Source organism: Chelmon rostratus, chromosome 5 (assembly GCF_017976325.1).
Source record: "Chelmon rostratus isolate fCheRos1 chromosome 5, fCheRos1.pri, whole genome shotgun sequence".
NCBI lineage: Eukaryota > Metazoa > Chordata > Actinopteri > Chaetodontiformes > Chaetodontidae > Chelmon > Chelmon rostratus.
In genome coordinates, this window is record NC_055662.1 from 27,878,443 (window position 1) to 27,905,914 (window position 27,472).

The window sequence follows — 27,472 nt, forward strand, 5'->3', positions numbered from 1 at the left end:
GTATTCATGTCCTCTTCACTTAGTCTACATCTCTCAGGTGACACTGAAGGTGTATCTGCACCGTCACGACTTCAGCAGCTGTTTTGGGGGTAAAATTTCTCAGCCTTTCTTAATACACAGCATCGCTGCTGCTCCTCTGTGTGCGAGGAGCAGGTAAACAGGAAAGGATCTAAATGATCCTACGGCTGCACTACAGCATACTGGAGCAACCCCAGCACACAGATGCTGCTGCTGCTGCTGCTTATCACAGTGCTGCAGTGCTGGGGAGGAGCTCAAATAAGCTCACAGCAGTGGCTTGTGGCAACTTCCTCCAGTCTCCAGATACGGTGAGGTTCGGTCACACACTCTGTGCGTTGATATGTTGGCTAATCCTCTTTATTAGTCAATAAAACCGCATTACATTTACCACTTCAAGTCTGCAAACAAGCAACTTTTGTTGGAGTGAAAGAAGTCAGTTCGTGCACCAAGTTCCACCACTGAGTTGTAAATTTTGAAGCTTGTGTTCAGCCTGTGAGGGATGATGGATGGTTGCATTTATCACAGTGAAATCTGCTTCCTGTTCCTGAAACATGCAAAAACAGAGTGTGTTAACATCAGAAAAATATTATGCGGATACATGCATGAATATAAATCCTACTCATCAGGTTCACAGCTAACAAAATGAGCTAAAATGAGTTGAGAACCCAATAATTTCTGATGCAACTGGGCTGCAAGCAAAAGTCAGTCACTCACCTTTGCTTTACTGACTTAGAAACCGCTCTCAACCATCAGAGGGCACTAAAAACCCACCTGATGCTCTCACTCAACCATTCAGAGCCCATTTCAGTGTACACATCACTGGAATTGAAGCTGATGCATGTTTTGATTGGCCTTATGCAGAAAACTGCAAAAGTGTTTGAGTTTGGTTCTATTAATAATGTAAGGTGGAGATTCATCTTTAACCAATCTCTGAATTTTGAATGAACTGTAATAATGAGTTAAGTGTGATGCAATCATGTCCTAATTAGTCTGATTTACTGTGGTGGAATTTAAAGAGAGATTATTACAGGACATGCACTCCACCAGTCAAAGCCTGACAAGATTGCAATTTATTGGAAAATCAGCCCTGATTTGGGGTGAAGAGTAATAAACTTATGTATGAAACAATGCGTGAAATGTAATGATATTAAGCTTTAGAGAATCACGGAAATTCAGAGGAAGCTAAAGATACTTTCTCTAAGTGGTCTAGTGATGTTGCATTAGTAGATAATAGCCTCCATCGCAAGAGTACAAATTATTAAGTGAAACAAAAATGAATTACACTCTCAGGAAACTGCTCATTTAACATTGCATTCTTATATTTGCATTTGTTTGATCCCAGTTTTCAGTGATATTTCGCACCATAACGACACAGGATAAAAATGAATAACTTCCACTGCATCCAGGCTTTGCTCTGAACATTTATCCTATATAATGGCTAAAGACTATAGGCTTTCCTGTATTTGACTCTGGGTCAACATACAGTGAAATCCCACACTCAGATTTAGCGATCAGAAATCGGAGCCCAGTAAATACATCCCGTTTGATCATTTTTTTCTGACATGACACTCAAACCAACGCAGGGTTAATCCTACCAGCTGCGTACTGGACGTGACTTCCTGAGCAGATGAACAGTGACAGATGATGAGTTTAGTGCCCTGAGGATTGCGCACAAGACAGTCAGTGATCTGCTAACAGCCGTTTAACACGGCAGAGTCCCAGCCGCGGCGGCAGACTGGGAGACCGACTCAATCTGGAGGACTTGTTGAGGTAAATCGCTTAGAGGGGTAATACCGATCGAAACGCGGCATTCTCCGACACACAGTTTCAGCTCAAGACTTCCACATCTCCAGACCGGACACAAGTCTTCAGGAGAGGCATCTCCAGGATCGTTACGCACAACTTTTACGCACAACCCGCCGACGAACAGATCTCGATGCGCTGTCTGTGTTATTGCAGCACGGATTACTACAATTCATACTCCCACAGGTGTGATTATGTTAAGCGTGCGAACTGCAGGGATGGATGAAACGATCCGCGCTGTGCTGTACTGAAACAAGACCAAAGCACGGACACTGGGAACTTGCCTGGAACAGCGAGCCGCGCCGGGTGCCAAAATGAGCCTTTACCACCAAAGCTGGAGGTTCCTACAATTATTCTTTGCAACAATTACAGCAGTTCTCACACAAGGTAAGTGTCCCGGGAGTAATTGGTTGTGTGTTGTGTTATATTTAAACCTAAACTGTCCATCGGGGATGAGTGTAAACCATCTTATGCCAAAGCGCAGTGAATTAACCTGAAGCCTCCTGGGACGGTCACTGTTTAAGCATTCATACTGTGTCTGCTCTGTATTTAATGATAACAGCTGAAAACCAGTTTGTCATTGGATGTGACTGCCCATCTTGTGCACATGTTACTGATCGGTGGTGGGCCCTCACTCGGCAATGCCATGCAAGCAGTAAAACAGCCTTCTCTGCAAGTCTAAATAATATATAAATGTCCTCATTTGTGCCACAAACTTACATCTTACTCCACAGTGATACAGCGTTCCAGTGAGCCGAACATGAGCATATGTGTCTTACTTGTGGTGAAGGGGTGTCAAGCAGTGAGTGGGATATAAAAAATTCAGGATGGAATTGGTGAGGAGTAAAAGACTTGATGGTTATATTACAACTGGAGCCATGCCTTAATGCTTCGTACTTTGCTTCTCTTTGGGGAGTATTACTTTCCCTTATGGATATCTGCTAGAAAACCGGGGTACCCAATTTTCACACACAGTAAGGCAAACAAGAGGCAGACAATCTAAATTCCCTGCTCTGATAATGAAAGAGAAGGAAAAAAAAGCACATCACAAAGGCATTTACTGTAAAGCCTATAACTGCCTCATATGGCTATTTCCAGGAAATGCAGGCTGGCTGATTTATGTGGATAAAAAGATGACAAAATCGGAGAAATTGCGATAAAACAGATTTTTTTTAAAGCAGCTTTAAGAGTCTCATTGGACATAGCAATCCCTAACAATCACTGCACAAGCTTAAGCCTCTCTCTCTCTCTCCCCCCCTGTCTCCTTATCTTCTCCACCCTCCCAGGCCATCAGAGCATTACATGCTTTATGATCACTACATTATCTGTGTATGTTTGTATAAAGCACTTCCTAAAGCATGTATGATGAGAATATGCTGTTGAGAGTACTTTGAGGACATCATGTGCAGTCTAGCGTTTATCCTGCAAAGTGCGTACAGCCGGGCCTGTTTTACAGCTCTCCTGCTGTCAGCACATCGTTCACCATCATGACATAAAGGCACAACAACAAATCACCAAGAGAGTCTTGACCACAGAACATGAATAAACCACCACAGAAAACTTTTACACCTGATCATTGCTGGCTAATGCATTGTGCTCATTGTAACAACCCTAAAACTTGGGAGCACAAGTTCAGTTAGTGAATGCGACTTTTCATTTAATTGGGACCACAATACCCCAATTAGGTACCAATAGCAGACACCACATCGGAGCATTGCTTGTTACCAACTCACAGTATGTCTACCAGAGTTTTTTGGATCACAGTTTTCTGGATGACCTTCGATAATTAACCACAATGCTGAAAAATACATTGTTTTAAAAACCGGGTTGTGTGTAAAAACAGCTTGTCTTTCCTCCTCCCAACATGACTGCACGTGTCACACAAAAGATTCAAAGTCTTCTCATGATCCTAATGAGACGTTTTGGTGCTTTATTAGGGGTGGCTGTATTGGAAAGGTCATCACACATAGCACTAACATGCTACAGGTGCTTAGTTAGTGCTAGTCGCATCTGGGCCATTTGAAAGTATTTATAGTCTATTTATTGCTTGATATGTGACACTAAAAATTGTTCAAAAGCCTTTGCATGAAAGAGAAACCTTGAGACACAAACAGCTCTTTAAATCTCTCAATTACCGATTAAAATGCAGACATCCATTGTTGTCTTCTGTGATGCCATTGGGAGTCGACTCACTTCTGCAAGCTGTTTCGCACATATGGTAAAAGTCATTACTGCGCATTAGAATTCAAAGTGCTTGCTTGGGCTTTGTGCATTTTAATAGAATAATACAAAGATTGATTACAAGTACAGAAATAGCGCTAAAAGACAAGCACACTGAAAATACGTTAGCTGACATGCGCATGAAAATATTTTATTATACAGTAGAGCCTTAAGACAAACTGCAGGGCAAAAGTGGCTCATCAGATACAACAGTGTTATTAAAACTGCTGATGAGGAACATTATTTTGAAATAACTTCCTGAGTAAACTTTGCAGTTGCTTAGACAGACCGCATAATAAATCTCAGTTACTGTACTGTACTTTTCAAAGTTAAGTACAAGGATTAGTTGCATTTCCATTTTAATGCATGGCAGTAAAGCTCTTACTGGACTGTATTAATAACTAAAACCAGAGCACAACTAAGGGATATTGTACACATGTGAAAGGCTGTATTTCAAAAAGCCACACATCCATCCATAAACCCCTACCTGAAGCTCATTTTGTGCTTTCACTCAAAGGTCCTGCTGTGTTAGTTTCAGATGACGTGCTAAAAGAACAACTCCTGAATCTAATTTCATACAGGCAGCGTTTTCATTCAGAGGCACGAACAAAGATGAACAAAATATGATTTATACCCGAGCACAAAGGGAATATTCTGCTTTTTCCTCCCATACAAAGCATTTAACCTACATACTGGAGAGAAGAAATGAAATAAAGCAACACGGCACCGAACATGTGCAGACTGCAGGAGAGCAGCCTTGCAGAGGTGGCTTTTAGAGACGGTTATAGCAGCTGCATGGCAACACTGATGCTTTCTGACTCAGCCAAGGAAGGAGAGAAGCTCAGGGTCTTCAAAATGAGTGATTTGAGAGCCTGGAACAGCTGGTGCAGCGGATTTTCTCTCATGTTTATCAGTCGAGGGCAGGACGCTCATCATGATGAGAGTTTTGCTCACACCGGCTACTTGTTAAATATCTGAAATATTGGCAGAGGAGAAGGATGCATCTTATCTCCTGCCATGAATCATAAACAAACCACTGGATTGTGTGCCATGCATGCTTCATCTAAATGGTCTCCCTTGGGTTTTATCAAATGGAAAGCGTGTGAAATAACAAGGAGAGCACAGATGACCCATCAAAGCTAACTGTAAAGGGATGAGCTTGCATGTGAAGTACATTTGTTGCTACGCCGGCGGTGCGTTCTCCCTCCTAGAGACAGCGAGCCAGTTTATATTCTCTCCAGCCGGAGCTGCTGCCAGCTCTGGTATTAAACAGCACATCTGTCACTGCGGCCGCTGGTTGGCTAAGCCTGGACAGCCCCGTTCCCGGCCCAGGGGCCTCATTTATAAAATGGACTTAAGATCAATACCGATCTTAAGTATGACTTAAGCAGAAAACCACATACATGTAGTTGTTAGAAAACCTGACTTTGACCAGGAAATAATCTTATCTCTAGGCAAAGCCTAAACTTGACTCCTGATTTTCCTGCTGGTCATGTAGAGTATTGCAGCTTGAGGCGCATGTGCATGCAAGCCTGTGGTGAAGTTTGCACGAGCTTTATGAACGGTGAGGCGAGCCAGACTCCCTCCTGTCGCCTTTACGCTGCAGTTATGTCTGGCTATTCTTTCCATCCTTGTGGTTTATGGTTATTCCATTTTTTTAAAAATATGAGCCACAGCTCTGTCTTCCCGCCACACCTCGTTCTCTGCAGCGGCGACACACTAGCACAGCACATGTTGCCTGGCTTTTGGTCCCTGGCTATTCCTGACTGCCATTATATAAGTACAAAGTTGATTTCAGAGTCGTAGATCGCAGGGGTGCAAGTTTTATGCATCGAATGTAAGCACGCTGTCAGAAATGATCTGAAGGCTGACGGCCGGGCCTCTCACCCACTCTGCAAACATGACTGACACTCTTTGTCTGTGTGTGGAAGAGAGAGAGAGAGAGAAAAAAGATGCTGCTGTCTTCCTCTGAGGGCTGCTGGGCTGACACGATTGTGACACATACAGGATAGTTATTGCTGTGTGAACTGTCAGACCATCATGACGGGCTCTTTGCCGGCCTGGATGAGGGAGTATGAAAAGCAGAGGAGACCTTGATAGACGGACCCGTCAAATGCCACCAACCACGCGGGACATGGAGACCGACATCGAAAAGCTTCGAGCCTTTCTCAAAAGATAAATAACAATTAATAATTGAGTGACAAGCGTGTAGATCTAGATATGATCTCTTTTGTAAGACATGTGGCATGATGATGATTGACAGGATAATGATGATTTGTTTACGTCTGAGATGCTACCGAAGCTGTTTTTCACTATGCAATAACATGCTAATGCAGCTCCTTCCATTTTGTTATAATCTGCGATGTAAACACCAGTGTTTTTGTCCTTAATTCACCAAGTAGGGCAATTAGCCACCAGATAAACAGTGCACACTCAGGTCAGCTGCTGTAATCTTCATAATTCTATCAAAATGGACGCTTAATGCGGGCACACGATGGCCGGGTGACCTCTGCCTCTGCTCATTTCCACCGAAGCAAACACTCACCAGTAAGCTTTTAAACCAGATCAGAGAATATTTATGCTGTTGGTTTGTTTACACTCGCTCATATAAAAAGGTCATTCTATGCACTTGTGATCAGTATTTAACAGAAAGTCAGTACTCGTTGTACTCATTGAACTAGTATACCGCAAAACAACTAATGCATTAATCTTCCTGGATAATACTCAGTTTTTCTGATGTATCTCTGCTGTTATGTCAGTTCTTTTATCAGAACCTGCTCTCAGCACCTTTTACTTCACCCGGTGAGGCTCCACCGATCTTGTTTTTTTTCACGGAGGATCTGCCGGGCATTCACAGCCTGCTGACAATCTGAAAAGCCATTTTAATCCCAGTTTTTGATGGCTGATTTCCACCTCACGATCAGATCCCACCTTTCCTGCCCACATAGAGAAAGCAGGTCATCCATGAGAGAGGTGAAACTGGGGCAGTGGAAGGGAACTATGGAAACGTAACAGCAGCACATGACAGACGGAACCTTTTCAATCACGTGACGGTGAAGTAAATCCTATAGTACATAAAGTAGTATTTTTCAGAGACGTGATTATCTACCTGGATTATTGAGGGACTGTGAGAAAATGATTGGAGGCGGAGAGGGCAGGATATTGTCATTTTTCTTTGGTCTGAAGGTGGAGGTTTCTGACATTTTTTGGGAGAGCAGCATTTTATTTCATCATGTTGTGAGAGGACAGTAGAAATATTAATAACCCGCTGCAGAACATTGAAATGCAAAGTTCTTCACAAATAATTTTTGTACGGCCCCTTATTAAAGCCACACAGTTGAACCGCTGCTGTGTCCCAGCAGCTGCTGCTGCCTCAGACACTAAAACACTCTGAAGCTTCTCTTGATGTAATTTACATCACTTCACCTGTCTGCTCCGTTACATGAAGTCTAAGGTTGAGCTCAGAGGCCTTTTAGTGTAATGTCCCACTCAGTTGATCAGTTGGCCTTTTGTGCTCCAGTGTTAATTCCTGGAAGTAAAACTGGTATTTTTAATAGCATTTTACTCTGAAGTGTAGAGCAGAGCTGAATTCATTGCTTCTGTTTCTAGTAGGAGTCTAGTTGTTTAGACGTGTGGTGTCATTTATTCTCTTTTACTTCGCAGATCTGAGCAGTAAAGAGCTGATGGACAGTAAGAGCCCAGTGCCCAGTGCCTTCTTGCCGGTCAGCTACGAGGTGCGAGATGCTGACTATCTGTTCCTGAAGGAGGCTGGGCAGGACTTCATGAGGAACTCCAGCATGCAGAGCCACACGCAGCCCTTTGTTATCTTAAGAGCCAGTCGCCAGCCAGCTGTCAACGCCAGCTACGGCACCATGTCCACAGAGCAGCTTGTGCCTCTAGATCTGGTCCAGTCTGTGCAGCTCTTCAACGCTCCAGAGGTTTTTACCTTTAACTGGAAAATCCAGGCCTTCATGCTGACGCCTCGGGTTTTCTCCTCTAAGCCCAAAGTGCGGGTGCTCTTCTATGTTGCGGGGCGGGACTGGGGCAGGGCGGAAGGAAATGTGGATGAGCTACCGTGTGTGACGGTGTATGCTTTCTGGCAGACCCAGGAGGTGAGGGGTTCCTGTGCCATGGGAGGCGAGAGGGGGACTTGCATGGCTGAGCTGGCTCCTGCACCTGGCTGGTTTGCTCCGGGGTTAGAGGGCACCAGCAGGGAACGGCAGGACCCATCTGCTGGGAACCCCGTGGAGCTGTACTATCAGGCGCAGCCCAAACTCAACGGGAAGTGTAATTCCGCAGACGGGAGCCGTTGGGGCGGCTCCCAGCAGCGGGCCGAGTATGTCCCCGTCACTCCCATGCAGAGGATTGGCAGCGTACGTCTTCTGCAGGTGCCCAAAGGAATGGCAACACTCTCTCGGCTCAAGCTCGGCAATGCCATAGTCATACGGACGTCCTCCAAACCGCTGAAGAAGACTGATATCGCCACCTTCTACATCCTCATGGCCAGCTCCGCTCAGCTGACTAACTTCACCCTCAGGTAAGACTGTGTTTTCTGCTGCCGCACAGTTTTTAGTGTTCAGAGTGACTTTACTGTAAAGGGCTCTGCAAGGCCAAACGAATTAGTCAATAAGAAGTCAGTGCAGGGAAGTGTTCACTGGCAGTCCTCTTCGCTGATTCTTGCACAAATCCTGTGCATCAAAAATTTTGGGACTACTGAGGGAAATGAGATTTAACTTGGATTACGGCATTTCTCTGAAAATATGATGGACGTTGACGGTCTTTCCTGGAACTGTGCAAGATTACTTGAGTTAAATTTGAAAAATAGAAGTCTGAGTGGGCACAGCCTGATGACATTAGAGGCGAGTGGCAGTCATCGAGGTGGACGTGGATCAAAGGGGATCATGTGCAGCTCGTGACTTGCTGTTGCTCGGGATCTGTGTTATATCTATGCAACACGGATGTGACTGATAGCTGTTGAATGCGCTGCATGAAGCTCACAGTGATTACCAGCGTAGCTCAGTTTCATTCACGGTTCTGTCCTCATGTTGCTCGATGTTCCTGTTTGAGTGCAGGTGAGAGCTTTTGAAACACATCTTAAAGCAGTAATTCCTCCTCTGGAGGTCTCTGTGACATCTTTTGGCAATAGAGGAGAATATTCTACAGATATTTTTAAAGACTTGTTCTCATATATTTCCCAAGAACGAACGCCTGAACCACCTGACTTCTTATCCTCGGGAGGAAAAGTAAAACACAAACGAACAGAAGAAAGAAAAACAAGACCTAATCTGTTCTCATGGCTTTCTCTCAGGATGTCGGTTTGTTACCCCCCCTCCCTTAGGTGAAATGATGCAACGTCGGGAGATTGGCACCTCAAAACTGGATGTGAATTAAACGCCTCCTTCTCGCTCTCACCGCTTGGTTGATGTTTTTCATGGTCATTCGCAGCGTCGTACCTTTTTATTCTCATCATCCAGACACAGATCAAAGAGAACGGCGTTGCGCCGTGGCTCGATTTGTCGAGGTTAGCTGTCAGAGCTGACGAGGAGAGATTTACGCTAACTTGATTAGAGGCTGATTTTTGTCATTATTATTCTACACATTACCTGCTTTAGTCCAAGCCCGTGAACGCTGGAGCGTCGGGAGGCATGTGATGCAGTTTCCTGGCTGTAGATTTGGATCATGAGTATTTGTATGTTGTTCGGTTTGCAGATTGTTGGGTGACGTCCTGTAAGGTGTCCCGATGTCACAACTGATCCCAAACTGTCTGACAATAGTTACAGTCCTTCCTCGTAGATTGAAGAACACTGCAGTACACGATCAATACCTGCAGCAAAATAAATCATTTCAGAGTTACTTCCGCCTTGACTTGTTCATACATGCTTCAGTGGAGGTGAGCAGGTGAGGAGACAGCCATGGATTATTAATTCCTTTTTCACCTGCGCCTCTGCTCATTCACTTAGACAGTCACTTACTCAGATCAATCGTGAATGCAGGAATAGGTAACTATTGATTGAGCGGACAGCTGTGCATGGATGCACCCGTCCTCTTTGTCTGGTTTCAAAGTTTCGTCTCAACGTTTCTCTCAGGCGTTCGGTTCTTTTCTGGCGAACGAGACACGGAGCTGAAGGTGTTTCATCCCGCATGTCATGGGTCGTCTGGATTTCCAGGAGTGTCTGATCGTTAAATTGCATTACACACCTGTGCATTCATGTATTTTAAAAGCTTAGATGGAGTCTTTGAATAAATTAGCGGCTTTCTTTTGCTCTCTGTCTGCTGAGGCAACAAAGCCAAAACAGAAATCCAGATTTCCGCTCTTCATCCTGTCATTTTAATCATTGCTGCTTTATTTCATTTACTCAGTCACACATAACGAAAATTCCTTTCCTTTCCTTCCCTTTCTTTCCCTTTCTTTTCCTTTCCTTTCCTTTCCTTTCCTTTCCTTTCCTTTCCTTTCCTTTCCTTTCCTTTCCTTTCCTTGCCTTTCCTTTCCTTTCCTTTCCTTTCCTTCACTTCCCTTCTCTTCCTTTCCCTCCCTTTCCTTTCCTTTCCTTCGCTTCCCTTCCTTCCCTTCCCTTCCCCTTCACTTCTTTCCTTTCCTTTCCTTTCCTTTCCTTTCCTTTCCTTTCCTTTCCTTTCCTTTCCTTTCCTTTTTTTCCTTCACTTCCCCTCCTTTCCTTCGCTTCCCTTCCTTCCCTTCCCCTTCCCTTCCTTCCCTCCCTTCCTTTTCTTTTTTCTTTTCTTTTCTTTTCTTTTCTTTTCTTTTCTTTTCTTTTCTTTTCTTTTCTTTTCCCTGCCTTTCCTTTCCTTTCCTTTCCTTTCCTTTCCTTTCCTTCACTTCCCCTCCTTTCCTTCGCTTCCCTTCATTCCCTTCCCCTTCACTTCCTTCCCTCCTTTCCTTTCCTTTCCTTTCCTTTCCTTTCCTTGCCTTTGCCTTCCTTTTCTTTCCCTTCCTTCCCTTCCTTTCCTTTCCTTCGCTTTCCTTCCCTTCCTTTCCCTTTCCTTTCCTTTCCTTTCCTTTCCTTTCCTTTCCTTTCCTTTCTGAACATATCTGATTATTATTATATATTATGTAGTTTTCTGGTGACTGAAGTCTGAAATGAATTTTTTTTGCATCCATTAACATGACATTAACACACTGACTGTTCTTCTAACTAAAGGCGTCAGTAACACAGTGCAACCCTCCCCCAGCTTATCAACACATTAACAAGCCCTCTGCAGCCAGTCCTCAACAGCTGTCTGTGCACTTTATCACTGTCTGAACGTCCCATTAAGCTTTGCTTAATACTCTCTCATCACCATGATAAACCTGTTATTGATGTCTATAGCTGGAGTCGAGGGACATACAAATTTGAGGTCGATTGAGAAAAAGACAAGTCACACCTGTCCGTTCCGCTGAAACGAATCTGTCATTCTCAGTGAGAGTCTGATAAAGGTCATAGATACAGTATTGCACTGCCATCACACACACGCCATGTGAAGGATAATTACATTATCCCTTTAGTGTATGCTCAGGAGGCTGACTGGCATGACGTATGAGCTTACAGTTTTTCTTTGTTTTCCTCTTAACTGCTATTAAAAGTCAGCACTGAAGCACAATAGTTTGTCTTGTTCTGTGGGTTTTATTTAAAGGCAGCGTTGTGGCGATAAATAAACTTGAGCGTCCGTATCAACAGGACGCCGTGTCAGTGAACTCTTCAGCCGCGGAGCCTCATCATTCATCTGTGTGACAAACAGGACTTTTACATCCATTTTTAGTGCTGTGGTGCCTGCCATCTGGCAGCAGTGTTGGCATGAACGTCTCCCAACTCCCTAAACTGCTCCATAAGTACGATAAGCACGTTGCCGATGGCTGGCCATCAGACTGGCTAAACGGTGGACATTCGCCTGCATAATTAACGACTGCATCTGTTTCCGATTGCGCGGGGGTTCACCGATGATGCTGGCCCCGCAGTGATGTGTTCACAAAGCCAAAGATGGGAACGCAAATTATATCAGGGAAGTAATTACAAACCCTATGTAGCATCTCGATAGCAGCCCTGGTGATGAAATGCATCTGGGCCAGGCTGAGCGGCTCGCTCAGAGGATAAATCTATCTTGTAGGTCTTTGATCACATTCAGTCTCTGTTTCATTGTGTTATGTGCTCGCTTTTCTGAATTGCCTCATTGTTTTACTTTCTTCAGTTGGCTGTGGCTCTGTGATCTTTCAAATAGCTTTAAAGAAAACAGCATCCCTCAAGTAAATAAAAGGGAACTGACTAAAAAAGGTCAAGGACCAACACAGTCTGCTTTGAGTGCGTTTGACAGTGTGTGTACCTACTTGTGTAACAGTTTGCGTGTGTTTGGTAGCAGTTTTGACGTGCATGTGCGTGTGTGTGTGTGTGTGTGTGTGTGTGTGTGTGTGTGTGTGTGTGTGAAGAGTATGTAAAAGGTGAAACAATGGTGCCACTCATGCCGTGCCTGGTCAGAAGTGAGATGGATGGCAGGTGCAGCACCTGAGAGCTGCTTTTCTCACACACTGTCAGCTTCAGTCTCCACAGCCATCCATCTTCTCTGCCCCGGTGCCTCCCCCTGCCCACTGCCTCCTCAGGGCCTGCTAACCACAGCCATGGACACTGGTTCCTGCTCCCAGCCACTCAGAGGAAAAACGCCTCTTCAACTCTCTGGGGATCTTCTTCTTCTTCTTCTTCCTTTTTTTTTTTTTTTACATGAGAGGGGCCGAGAGAGAAAAAAGGGCTTCAGATGAGTCTTCTTGTTGCCGTCAGTTTTCGTTAGTTAAACTCTGCTTCACTTGGCTCAATACAAAGAGGTGTTTCATCACAGCGGGCCGTGTTGTTCCGAAGTCATCAGTAGATTAACTCTCCTCCCTGGGTTTCTCATTAATACACTGCCATCATGTGTACCTCATTGATTATACCAGATAAAAATTTTTCCTATTGAATTATCATTTTCTACAGTCTGCATCAGTGGGGCTGTGATACATTTTATAATGTGTAACACACGAGGAAGACATTTTTTTTTGTCGCTCTATGGTAATAACTGATGTTTGGTGGCCTGGTCCACCACTTTTGTGTCCAAGCCTCAAAAACTATTGGCTGGATTGCAGTGACATTTGCGACTACTAAAACTAATTTTGTGATCCTCTGACTTTTCCTCTTGCAGCACCGTGAAGTTCACAGTGTTGGTTTTGAGTGAAATGTCTCAACAATTATTGGGCAGAGCGCCATAAAATGTGATTCAGATGTTCACGCCCCCCCCCTGGATGAGCTTTGGCGAGCCCTTAGCTTTCCATCGAGCGTCTTCACCAGGTCAAACGTTTAATTTGTCCGATACTTTGGTTTACGACCAAACACCTGCAGACCTAATGACACTTCATCAGCCTCAGCTGTGCTAATTAGCAAATGACTAGTTTAAACAAAACGTGGGAAGGTGGAGAAACGGAAAGTCTATGCTTTTGGAAAACTTGATAAAATAAAATAAAATGTGTTCTCTCATATCACATGCACGCTGCAGATACTGCACAGAATACATGAACACACGTCTAAACACTCTCCCCTTAACATGAAAAAGTGCACCTGCCTACATTTTGCAAATTGTCACAATCATAAGCTGAATGTTTTAACTGCGGCTGCAGTGCGACTTACATCCAAACAAATCAATTAACGAGCTGTTTCTTCTGCCGTTCTGTCATTAACGTTGGTAGCAGGGTGCAGCCACCTCCTTGTTATCACCTCAGCCTCTTTACATCAAAGCTGCATGTGTTTTCTTTGCTGATTCAGCCCAGACTGAGTGTTTGTCCCCTTCGTTGTTGGCGCTGCTGCCTCCTGGGAGCCCCCTGACTGATAACAGTGGACCGGCTGACCCTCTCTGCTCATTCACGCTAATGCACAGCACCCAGAGAAGCTAGTTTCATTTACTCTACTAACGCAGAGACCGTGCACACCCACCCACAGTATTCGGCTTCTTTTTCTGCTTTATTTGATGAGAAAAGCTCAGAGCCAGAGGCGATTTAAAAAAGTTTTGTGTTTCCTGAGACACTCCTGTGCTTACCACAACAGAACTACCGACTGAGTGATAAATAAAATGGTCACTGGCCAAGTCTCCACCGGCTCTGAAACTGTGGCGTTTGGCTGTGACCAAAAGATTTGGAGGTTTTTGTTTTGCAGCCAGTCACGGCACCCGATGAGTTCACCTTTCAGCCCTCTGCTCCTGGGTTGAACATGTGTTATTCAGATAAATCTGCTGCTGTTGTGTGCAGCTGGACTGTAAACTGTCTCCTGGGTCACGATGACACAAGATTAAAACCACTGCTGAAAAAAAAAACCCCACTGCTCAGTCATCCCTCTTTAATTGTGATCTTTAACCTGCGAGGTGTCTGTCGGAGCTTGTGCAAAATGTGCACACGAAACTCACCACAAATCCATTAAGAAGCCATCTCACATATTTCAGTGAGCCGATGATGCATGTTGGTGGACTGATCTGCTTCACTCTGCTGAACAGGGAGCAACGGCTCGTCTTTTGCCTGGTTTTCTAAGCCAAAACCCCCAACCGGCGCAGGAGAAGTGCTCGGATTGCTGTTGCTCCTATCGTAGATTACACCTCCTCAGAGACTCATAATGCGCTCAACACTTTGTGTTTATCTCAATGATTCAGAGATAAACCACACAGCTTTGCATGCAGATGAAAACCAAAGCATTACATGAGGATGTTGTTCCGAACTATTTGAGACAACTTGTCTGAGCTGCTACTGAGTACTCAGGGAGACTTCTCAGAGCTTTGAGTGCACAAAAGAAGGAGGAGCACTTTGTGAGAAAAGCTGACCGTATGAATTCTTAGTATCGCTGCAGCAGAGGATCTTTTTGCATTTTTACTTACGTGCCTCACTTGTCCTCACTTGATCGCAATTCTTGTAGAAGAATTAACATTTGACCTGCTGCAAGCTGCTTATGCTGGGGTAGCCCACCGGGAGGGTCAGCGTGTTTAGCTGCATAATGCTTTCCATCTACAAATTAGAGACAAAAAAAAAAACTAATGATCCATTTGTTCAGTTTGAATAATGAGCACACGCAAGGATGAACAGAAAGACCTGCGCTCTGTCGGCTGTTTAAAATGTTTTATTTGATTGATCGCTCCTACACGTCTGATGAATACTCAGCTTCATCACTGTTCTGTGTGTGACATAAATATATGAGGATGCCTTCGTGTTTCGGGATGATAACCTGGACAGTTACATATATTCTGGAAAAGGAAAGTGTCACAAGTAAATAAAAAAAATTAAGAGCAGATGGTTTGAATATGTTTGCTTTGACATTATGCACCACTTCAGCTCTGGAAAAACAATTCATCATTCATTGCTCAGAATTGCGCTGGTTGATAATATGGGACATTTCCTGTTTAGCACAATCTTGACCTTTTTGTTTCTGACTTTTCGCAGAGCGACAGTAAAGAAAGGCGTGACCTTTCGAACAGCGACACCCAGTAACTCTTTACTGTGGGACATCACTCTGGATATGGGTGCAGATGGAGCCATCGCTGTGGTTTGTCAGAGGAAGGCTCCCATACCTGGGAAAAGGCAAGTCTGTTCACATTACTCTGAATGCCACTGCATCGCATCTATGTGCTCTATTTTGTTGTCACTAGGAAATTTATCACATATTTATTGGTTTAAATTGCTGTTGTTTGGCTGGGTAAATAACACTGCAGAGGTCCAAAGGGAATGTTCATGGATTGTTGGTTGCCAGCGTCTCTAGCTGTTACAAGTGGCACTATTGTAGCGTACATCCTGCAAAGCACATCAGCATTTGTCTCTGCACCTGTGGAGTAAAAGACAAACCATCTGTGCAGCACAGGCTTACTGCAGCCGCATACTGTGCTGTCCTGGGAGGACTTGTCTTAGACTCTCTAAGCACAGGTTGGCTGCAGGTGCTCCTGTAAAGCTGCCCCTTGTAAACCGCTATTGCTTTCCCCCCTTCATTGCCCCATTTCTCTGCTGTGCTTTAATCATTTCTAAACATTTACCAGCCGTGCACGTCCATGCATTTCCAGTATGCAGTAAAACATATTTTAACCTATGGCTTAAAAGCTGCAAGCAGGGAGGGCAGTTATAGCAGACGATGGTGAGCCATTTTCAAACATGACACTAAAACTATTTACAAGACATCTGCAGGCTGGTCTGATCAAACTCAGCACTAAGAAGTGCTTAACCTGCCCCATCACCTCATTAAACGGGGCTACACCCTTTCCCCAACAAGCAGCTTATCTTAGATGTCCTTTCAAGTTCATCTCAGTGCGCTGAGGCCCATGACTACTGAGATTACTGCACACCTTTTTTTGAAAAGGGCACACGGCAGGACTTTAAAGGCCTCTCGGTCTTGCACGATGGCTTCTTACCGCTCTGCCATAACAGCGGCCCACAGTTAATCCTTTGTTCTTTATGTTACACAGACTATAACCCTCTTACGGCTTACTGGAAGATGTAATACAAGCAAAATAAGAGCAAGAGGCTAACTTATAGCTATGCTAACGGATCTGTGAGGCAGCTGTTCTCGTCAGAGAATGCTAACATGCTGATGTTTAGCATGTGTCGCATTTACCGTGCAGACGTTAACGTTAGCTTTGCACGTTAGCGTGCTAATGATGACAGAAGAAGGTCGCACTGAATGAGAAGTTTATTTCCAGACGAGGAAGACTTCCACCAGACTTCCAAGCGACGTCTTGTCATTGGTTGCAGCCCTCTGTCATAACAAGGAACCTAACGAGGATTTTTATGACTGATGTGGAAACTCTACATGTCGGTTTAGAGTGTTAGCATGCTAACATTTGCTAATTAACCCTAAACACAAAGTAGACCTACAGCTGAGGCTGTTAATGCATTTAATCTTGCACGTATTTAGGTAGAAACCAAAGAACATGGCTATGAGAAAGCCAAACACTGCTATTCGGATTCATCCTCTGGAGACCATGAATGGACATGGATAGATATTTCAGCCTGGATGTACGTTGAGGACCGATAGACTGACAGTAATATACGGCTGGCCTGGCTCATAAGTCATCTAAGTGAGCTAATGGTCCTAGCGGTCCATCCAGCCATGTTTATGCAACACACTTTCAGGAGAATATTATTTATGCTGTTGTTGTGCACTTCATTTTAATTCTCTTTTTTTTTGCCTTTCAAGCTTGCCAGCGCTCCCAGAAACTGCTCCATTGAGGTTTAACTCAAACAGTAATATTATTTCTGCCTCTAGAGCAGCTCCAAGTAATGCTTGTAAAACTAAAGCTCTAATCTGTGTGTGAATGGTTGGCATAGCTGGAAAAGAGCAAGTGCATGCAGCCAATTTTCCCAGGATGAGAAAAAAAAACCAAATAAAAGTAGATGTAGAACAGCATTTTTCAGTGAACTTTTCTGCTGTAGGATATGAAAAGTTTGCCTGCAGGGTTGAACTCAGCCTTCCTGAAGCTGAACATGTGGCTCTGCTCAGAGGTCATACAACAATAGACACAGCTTGCTTTAAACAGAGCCAGAGCACTGACCTTATCTCTGCTCGTCATTATTGGTTTGACCTCATTAAGTTGTTTTCCCCATTTGGCGTGGATTATGACATTGTTTATCACAACTTCTTTATGGGTGAACATATTCTTTCACTCAGTCATTTCAGCTAATCCTCTCTTAAATGTCATGAAACTAACAGAACCCCTGCAGAGAGCGTCGGCTGTCACACACTGTGGGGATTTCTCTGACTTTTTGTCTTATTGGCTCTAGTAAGCACTAAAAGTATTTGCTGTATCTGTACATTAAAGCTTTTTTTATCCTCTGTTGCAGCAGCTTGGTTTGGATCTTAATATTAAAGCATTGATGCTCTCAGACAGACTGCCGGCCGTAAACAAGTTGCTGAAGCATTATTCCCCTGCAAGCCTCACAAGAATGACTGAGGGCGTAAATAGCACAGCGACATCCCCTATTTTATCTGGATATCTGTGTTAATGCATACTTAAGGGGATATAGGCACGCTTATGTGAGTCAAGCATATCTTGTTTTGATATTTGACCAGAATACCTTTATTATCTTTTAATCTCAGGTCTCTGAGCAATATGCTAAGATTATTCAATTACACTAAATCTCCGTCTTGCCCTTAATAAGGGCAGAAATAATGCAGCACTGCGTGAGAGGGGGATACCGAGAAGGACTTTTGTATGCTTTGTTGTTGAGTTTGGAACTTAATGGAGGATTAACAAAATATGATTTGCAGTTTCTCCAATTGTTGTAGCTTTAATACCGAGAGGCGGCTGGTATGCAGCCCTTTAGAGGTCATTTTCATGCAGTAAACAGGACTTACTGTGTGTCTGCACGGCCCTGACACAGATTATTTATAACATGCACACACAGATAAACTGGGTCTGATAACGTCCATGTGGGTCTGTGCATGCTTATTGTGTTTTTGTCCACCAATATATCTTTTCTATACTTCCATTCAGTGCCAAGGAATACAACACAGAATACTAACTTGGGCCATGGGAGAAAATTGAATCCACGGCTAGAACACTCTGTTCTAGCTGGCATCACTGAGAGGCCGTTAGAAGGTGCAGCAGCTTCTGCTTTGTTGTGCATGCAGGACGACGCTGTCCTTGCACCACCTTTTATTCAGTTCACATTTAACAATACCGGCAACTCAAGGGTCGGGCTCGCACAGAGAGAATCGGCTCTGTTCTTTTTTTGTGTTAGCTTATGAAAATGCCCGGAGATGCAAATGCCTCCACAAAGTTACACAAAGGGGATTGGGTGTTGTCGCAACGACGGGGATCACATCCTTAAAATCTCTCCACTTTCTGTCCACGGGGCCAAATTCAGAACATCTCACTATGAATTTTGAGCTTAATATCTCCAAAAGTCCAGTCTACAGTACAGCAAGTGAGGTCTTATTGATGTTTTCTGTTCTATACATCTGCTTCGTGGTTAAAGTGATTCTGTTTGACAAACATTTGTGACTATGAGGATCCAGTTTGGTTCAGGTCGTACAGGCTCCCCATTCAGTTTTCTTTTCTTTCACACGTGATGAGAAACATTTGGGTATTTTCAGCCAGTGATGCGTTTCGTGTACATCAAAGAAATGATGAGTCTAAAGGAGCGCACGGCTTTCTGTGCTGGAGGCCTGTTAGCATGCTGATGTTAGCATTCAGCTGCAGCTAGTGCAGCTGCACAGAGCCGCTGGCATGCCTGCAGATGCTTATTCTTGTTTAATGCTATTTATTAAAAGAAATTTCTAACATTCTAATGCAGAGTGTGTCTTCATCAGACAAAAGACACAATAAAACAAAAGCCCATTTGATGCACTTTCCTTTGGGCTCAGCTGCCCATAGATTTGGATCTACTCTGACTCGTCCTGCTCTGAGAACAATGAGCCACAGGCTGAGGCGCAGGATACACTGAGGTATAAGCACGGCGCTTTCATTCAGACGCATTTATCTCGACAGCAATTCAATATGCGGAGAGAGAATTACAGACCCCAATGGTGAAATAATCATTTTAAGTATCAGTGACTGTGATGGAAAGATTCTGTCTGTCTCGTACTAATTTGCATTACGAAGAAGTTGAAAGAATTAGATCCCTCGCAGGTCGTCCAAACGCACATGTAGCACTTCTTGCACCAAATGCTAACATGATACGACAACAGAAAGCTGCAGCAGCTTAGATTTTGTCTTGTTCCGCATCAAATGTTTAGTTAGAAAGCCACAAAGTGTGTTGTACTGCAGTTACAGACTGGTGTGCACGCATCTCTTTCTAACCACTCCCGCTTCCCCTTCAGGCTCGACAGCAGTCTGCTGGAGGTGCTTCAGATGGATTTTGAGGTGGAGGAGCTCAGCAGCCCCCTCGACAGTCAGGTGATCATATGGAAGCTGGAACTGCCATCCGCATCCAAAAACGTAGCCAAGACTGAAGGAGCCATGAGGATCTACACGACTCAGAGGGACTTTGTCGGCCTGGCCCCTCTTGTGATGGTGAGTTCGCTGACAGCTCCCACGTCACGCCTAATCATTATTAAAACGATGTCACTGACAGCAGTTTCCAATAACGCCAACACTTCTTGGACTGCATCCTTTGAGCGCTGGTGCGTGAAAATATCATGAAATGCACTTTGCTCTGATCCATCCCTGTCTGGTTTGCATACACAGACGGCTGGATATGCTTTGGATTGTTTAGTAAATGGGTTCTATTTTGAGCAGAGAGTGACCTTGTGTTGTTGACTGTCAGCTAGCTGATGTCTCTCTTCTGTGTTGTTCCGCTCAGTTCTGCCGTGCAATATGTGGTCATCCTCTCCTCGAACAGCTGCTTCATGTGCTGCTATTTTGGTGCCGCAGGCCTCTTTATCACGTTACCTCTATAATTAATCCATGATATAATACCCACTACTAAATACGGAACATTACACAAGTCTTTACACCACTTTGAATTACAAAATCCAATCTGAGTTATTGCCACCAGAGTCAATGGCTTCTTATGGTGTCACTGTCTGCAGGAACAATGCATAACAATGGCAAACACAATAAACTGAAACCGCCGCTGTTTTCTGCTGCTTGCCATTTGTTGAACCACATATGAACTGGTGACATATGATTAAAAGTTAAGAGTGACTATGCTTTACGTCATACTCTCAGGCAGCATGTCACTTATTTTTCTGAGTCCTCTCTGCTGCATTTCTATCATAATGGTGCAGAAGTGCTTGAAGTTATGAGGATATGCCACAGTGTCCTGATTTGTGAATTTGACATGGTTCATCTCTCTTGTGGATTAGAAGCCGACCTCAGGCAGAGGGCCAAACATGAGGAGATTTGATGGTTGGCTCGAGGGGACATTAGCACTGACTGATCACTCTTAGTTTTGCTCTATGAACTCCAGCTAGTGCCGCTGCTCAGTTTTTCTGTATAATGGTGAAATCCTCACTGACACAGGCTTCAGAGCTGTATTTTTAACTACATGGTAATAACAACTTAAAAAAATGTTCAGCTATTTCAGCCACATTGAAACCGTTTTTTACAGTCGAGGGACTCGTATCCATCTGCTTCATTTTGCGAGTGGCCGAGTGTCTCTTTAAATTTGATTCAAGTGACCATTCGCAGAACTTGACCGTGCAGCGCTCCACTGCTCTCATACTAATTCACACACACGTACACACACGGCATCGAATTATTGCAACTTCATTTCAAACAGTGTGTTTTTACAGGGGAGGACACATATCCATCTGCTTCATGGTCATGCTTTGATTACCCGGCATGCGTACAAATGCATGTACGAACACACACACACTGCATTTAAATAGCATTTTTATTCAGAGCGCTTCATAATATGCGCCTCATTCACACACACACACACACACACTCATAGACTGATGCTGACCTACCATGTAAGTCGCTGTTGCTTGGCGTCTTACCCGAGGACGCTTTGACTTGAGGACAGAGGTACGCAGGGATTGAACAACCCTGGGACCCTGTGATTAGTGGATGACTCTGCTTCACCTGCCACAGCTGCCCTATTTAATAATGCATTGAGCATTAAGGGACAGGCTGCACTGTATGCTCTATGTGTAGGGTTTATTCTTAGTCCACATCCATGGCTCTAGTTATGCGGTCATGTTTGAACTGATAGGACATCGCTCCGAGGGACAAGCCTGTGCAGAGAAGTCCAAGATTAGCTCTCACTTCCGTGTGGTGACCTGGACATCACCCGGCCTCAACTCTGCTTCCCCCCGCTGGCTTCCCAAAGGGGGACCGGCCTTCTTACTTCATCAGGACTGCTGAGTCACACTTTATTGCCCCGGTCTCTCCTACCGTCCTCCTGTGCTTTCCTCCAAAAATCTTTTGCTCTGTATGGAAACTATGTGGTTTTCTGATCGATGGACGTAAGCAGCTGCTTTCCCTCTCTGCAGGACACAGACATCCTGAACACAGCCGTTCTGACCGGAAAGAAGGTGGCGATGCCTGTGAGGACAGTAGCTGTGGAAGAAGATGGAGTAGTCACTGACGTGTCTGACTACACAGACTGCAGCTCCACTGATGAAGATGTGCTCAAGGTAGGATTCACTCCCCCTGCTCCTTGTTACATGCCTCCACGTAGTGTGGAGGGAACAAATGACCTCTAATGCATCATTCTTAGCTTCTTTGGCTCCAGTGTTTACAGCGTAAATGGCTTCTTAAAGCTGTTTCATAATGGGGACACATTGACAATGAAGAGGTAAGAGGTGAAATTGGTCTGACTTTTTTTTTTCACCTTTGCTGCAGAAGTGTTTTGAGAAAACACGTTCAATCACTACGGGTAAACAGTTACCAAAGAGCAAAAGTAAGTGAGATGCTCGTGTTTCGTCTCGTCCCTCGCTGACACTAAGAGGCTGGGGTGCAATTTTGGAGCGGCTACAGAGGCAGGTGGGCTTCATGTGCGAAGCGAAAGACAAACGCAGACAAATAAGTTGCACCAAAGTCACCTCCGCTCCCCACACGGTAAAACAAACTGCTAGCCGGGCTCCGACAACATCAGCCATCAATCACCCCAACAATGAACAGTCGCTGAGCTAAGTCGCTCCCCACAAACGACCACACATGTGCTCCCGTCCCGTGACTTGTCCCTTTTATCCCGCGGACCCGAGCACGGCTGGCTGCCAAAAGCCGGCTTTGTTTACTGATGAAATTGAAAGTCAGGCCCCTGGCCCCCGAGGTCAGAGGCTGTGACTGTATTTACTCAAGGGGAAAGTTGGATTGTAAACAAAGAGTAAACCCATGCGGTGAATTCCAGACATCTAATATGTTTTTCGCTGGTCAAATATGTCCCAAAGCAGGTGCAGCAAACAACACGTCTCGGCTGATAAATAAATGTAGTACTCTGCTGATCTCGGAGTCACAATACAGTATATACAGCGAGTGCACATGTATTAAGTGCAGATGGGTGTCAGTCATAAGAAAAGCGGGATTACATGAGGATGTCAAGAGGCTGGACGTGGCCTTAATCACTCTTTTCAACTTTGTAATGTAACCCGTCTTTGCTGTTGTTCTGAGCTTACTGTAGCTCTCAGTGTATTTGCTGACCAGAGAGCAGCTCCAGTCACAAATATTCCCTTTAATCTTCTTAGTCTAACAGCTTGACTCAGATATCTTTTCTCTTCTGGTGTGTCTGAAGAGTATCAAATCTGCTGGTGATAGACTGGGAAGGGTTTATCCGGAATGGATAGCTCATGTGACGAAACAAAAGCCAAACAAAGCGTAATCTGCTGTGATGGAGGGGTTTTTCAAACGTGCGTGAACGATGGAGAGACTTAAAATGTTCGCGGCGGTTCTCTTTGTCAGTTCGGGGTTGAAGGATTGACACTTGAACATTTTAAGCAGAGACATATCGTGCATAGATGTCTACTCAGTTGATTGATCAGGACTTTTTATGGCGTGGCACAGCAATTTGACTAAATGATTTACAGCGAGCCTGAGCTGAGAATAACGCTTGAACTTAATTTGCCCCTCTGCAATAGACATAATGATTCTGCAGACTCATTAAAACTTATTTAACTTGTTTTGTTTACCACAAGGAAACTGCAGTCACAGTTGTGTCGGTGCATTTCAGCTTTTTTTTATTTATTTCTGCTCGTCTTTAATACTGTACTGTGATGAAAGTCAAATCCCATTTTAAATAAATATCTGTTTTGACACCAAAAACACTGAGGGATATTCTTGGCTGCCGGATGAGATTGTGACTAGGATGAGTGGGCGGCTGACACATTAAAATGGCATTCCCTTTTAACTGATGCTTCAAAATATCATTTGAACATGGCTCATGGACGTTCAGCGGAGCTTTTGGAAGCTCTTCTCTGAAAATGAGCAAAGTGTTTTACATCATGGATGACTGGTCAACTGCCTCCACGCCGAATTAAAAACACGAGAACGCGAGGTGACTCCACTGGAACTAAATCAATCCTCTCTATCGTTCCACGCTTGCATTAGACATTTTCCACAACGACTGTTCAAACGCTTCAGTGCCACGTATTGAAATGTGCTTTTCGGATGTAAATCGAGCATCGCAGGCCGAGAAGAGGTCAGGGCGCCTTCGTTAGCAGCCGGGGTGACACACACTGATGTGGTCACTCTGAAGCTTAAGCTCTGGTCACGGGTGCAGAATGACTGACGCTCGGATGCGGTGATGACACAAGATCCTCTCAAAAATAGCATGTCTCTGCGACAGCACATCCTCTAGCTGACTGTTGGGTTCACACGAATGAAAAGTGTGTTATTTGTATTCCTCCTTAGGCTATCTGTCAAAGTCACTGTTTTTTCCCTTCACTCCCCTGCACACTTTCAGGGGCTGGTGACTGAATTTCAATGCTGCGTTAATTATCCAATTTGTTTAAAGCCTCGGCTGTTGAGAGGACCAAGGAAAACCTCCTGACTCGTGTCTCGAAATGTCCATGGGATCTTCGAGCAGTTGCCCAAACTCGCCAAGGTCACCTTTGAAATTACGGCGTAATGAATGCACTTGGCTGTGAAGGACTGATGTTCAGAACTGCACCACATGATATTTTGATTAACATAAAATCGCTGTGCTGCCTCTTCCTAACGCTTCGGACCGGTGATCATCGCAGTAGTTTATTACAGCCAGCTGACATTACTATGGTAACACATGCAGTGCAAAACTGCCGCAAGGCCATTCGTTGTTGTAAGAATGGCCTATTTGTTAAAATAGTGACTTTTATGAGAATATTTGATTATTTTTTGTCATTGGCTCATTGACAACACTCTCATTCGGAGTTTGATATAGATTGTTTACACAAGCGTACCTACACAAACTCTTTGGAAATTAAAATAATAAAATATTCATGTCGTGATCGATTGTTCCTTTTATATATTATTTCCTCCTATCCAGGTGTCGGACAGGTGCGATTATGTTTTTGTAAATGGCAAAGAGACGAAGGGCAAGGTGAAGATGATGGTGAACTTCACGTACAGCTACCTGAGCGCTCAGCTCGAACTGAACGTGTGGATGCCCCAACTGCCCCTCCAGATCGAGGTGTCAGACGCAGAGCTGAGCCAGATCAAAAGCTGGAGGGTCCCCATACTAACATCAAAAAGGTGGGACACACTAACAAACCTCTTGTTTAACATAAAAACTCCCCTTATTTGGTTTCTAGATAGGTTTTCTAGAAACGTCCTTTGGCCCACACAAATCCAAATCATATCTTCCCGAGGGTTTAGGGTTTTGATTCCATTACATAATGTATTGCAATATCTCAATGTGATCCAATCAAGCAAAGAGACGGGTTGAGTGATTGGAGTATATCAGGTCAGAGCGTTTACCGTGTGACAGGTGTGACCTGCGCATGTGTTTTTGTGCTCATGTTCCAGAGCCGGCTGGAGCAGTGAAGAAGACGACAGGAAGGGGAAGGGCTGCATGCTGCAGTTTCAGCACGCCCTGGTTCGGGTGCTAGCTCACTTCGTGGCAGAGCAGGCGGAACCTCGGGATCCTAAGGCCTATTTCCTGGGATCGGATTGGCAGGTGGATGTCACGAGGCTGGTTCGATACTTTATGAAGGTGGAGGATCCTCGAGTGGCAAGGCTGCAGGCGGGAAGGGTGCTATCAGGGAGAGACCTCGGAACCACCACCATCCAGGTAGTGAACTGAGTGGATTGACTTTGTCTTGTGACCACTGTCATAGAAGCAGCTGGCCAGAACCTGGATTGGATGGGACACTTCCAACTATTGTGTTGTCAAAGAGTAAACAAGTTGGATTTAAGTTTTAAAAGGGCACAAGCATTACTTTGAACCTGGTGGACTGAACTGGTCCTGGTTAGGAGATACAGTTAATTTACTGTAATATTGTTCTCTCACAGGTGTTTTCCCCGCTGTCTGATGCCATCTTGGCAAAGACAACTGTCAAAGTCGTGGATGACAAAGTGACCATCACAGACTTGGGGATCCAACTGGTTACAGGCCTCTCCGTGACCTTACAGCTCAGTCCTGGAAGCAACAGGGCCATCCTGGCGACCACAACCACACAGGAGGTCCTACAGAGCCCAAAACAGGTAACAGTCTCAATCCGTCTAATGTCTCAAAGATGAACCGTAGATTAAAAGCGCAATCACATCATCTGAAATGTTTCTACTCTTTCAGGAAGCTTTGGTCAGTGCCTGGGTGCAGTTCAGTGACGGCAGCCAGACGCCTCTTGACATTTATGACCCTGCTTACTACAGAGTGACCGTGTCATCTCTGGATGAGGGGGTGGTGTCAGTGCAGGGCACGCCTCCGGCAGTGGTGGCGGAGGGCGAAGGCGAGGGAGTCCTGGTCAGAGTAGAGATGTCCATCTGTGAGGCCTGCCAGAAGTCCAAACGCAAAAGTACTGTGGCTGTGGGCAACGGCAGCCTCAAGGTCAAGTTTCAGGTGAACAGCCGGCGGCCAAGCGGCAACACCAGCAGCACCGACAGCAGCAAGGACAACGGCAGTGATTATGGGAATGATGGCGAGGAGGTGGACAGCGGCAAGAAGCAGAGGAGGCCGTCCCAGGATCCTCCACCACGCAGCTCAACCTCAGATAGAGAGGAGAGTGCCATGCAGAAGATCACAACCACGATCAAGTCTACAGAGCGAACCTTCATGACCAGCGGCAGCCTCGGAGGAGTGGGTAAGAACAGCAGCTCAGGAAACCCCAGCAGCCCTACCAGCGTGGTGAATAGCAGCCCCAGTGACAGCAGCAAAGCATATGGCTCAGACAACATGATAGTGGAGGACATGAGCAGCGTTAGCTTCACTAGCACCGTGAAGGCCCCTGGGAACCTGGTAAACTACAACAACTTCCCCAACAAGGTGGGGGTACCTGGGCAGGAGACGGACGTAGAAATTGGTGGTGAAGAAATGCTGGCCAACAGGCCGCTCACAGACTTGGAGATTGGCATGTACGCCCTGTTGGGCGTCTTTTGCCTTGCGATCCTGGTTTTTCTGGTGAATTGTATCTCATATGTCATTAAGTTCAGGCACAAGAAGCCTCCCTCTCATGGCCAGGAGCCCACTGGGCACAGGCACGACTGGGTATGGCTCGGCACAGACGCCGAGCTGGTGATGAGCGTGCCAGGCAGTCCTGTCCAGCAAGACTCCCAGACTACAACCACCGTCATAGACATTGGCCCTGATAAGACTGCCTCTCTGTCCAGAAGGCCCAGTTGCCTGGCCTCAGTTACAGACTCTCCCCTCAGCTGCGTGGGCACCCTCAGGAGCAAGCCTATGCACACCGAGTCCCTCCACTCACCCACCAGCAAGAGGAAGAGGGTCCAGTTCACCACCTTCTCCACTCTGGAGCGTCAACACTCGCCACATATCCCGCCCAGGGAGAACGGCCACGGCATCCATTGGGTTGGAAAAGAGGACAGTTGTGAGGAGGAACCCCAAGTGCCCATTACAGAGCCCGGGGAACAGTTATAA

At 45.1% G+C, this 27,472-nt stretch overlaps 1 protein-coding gene across 1 annotated transcript; it reads left to right on the forward strand.

The window, feature by feature from the left end:
• Nucleotides 1-2,043: 2,043 nt before the first annotated feature.
• LOC121606632 (transmembrane protein 132D) lies at nucleotides 2,044-27,472 on the forward strand. The gene is given in 10 exon segments (XM_041937075.1): nucleotides 2,044-2,088; nucleotides 2,091-2,208; nucleotides 7,705-8,578; nucleotides 15,473-15,610; nucleotides 19,839-20,031; nucleotides 21,957-22,100; nucleotides 24,926-25,131; nucleotides 25,405-25,669; nucleotides 25,891-26,082; nucleotides 26,171-27,472. Coding segments are annotated over 10 exon segments (3,477 nt in total).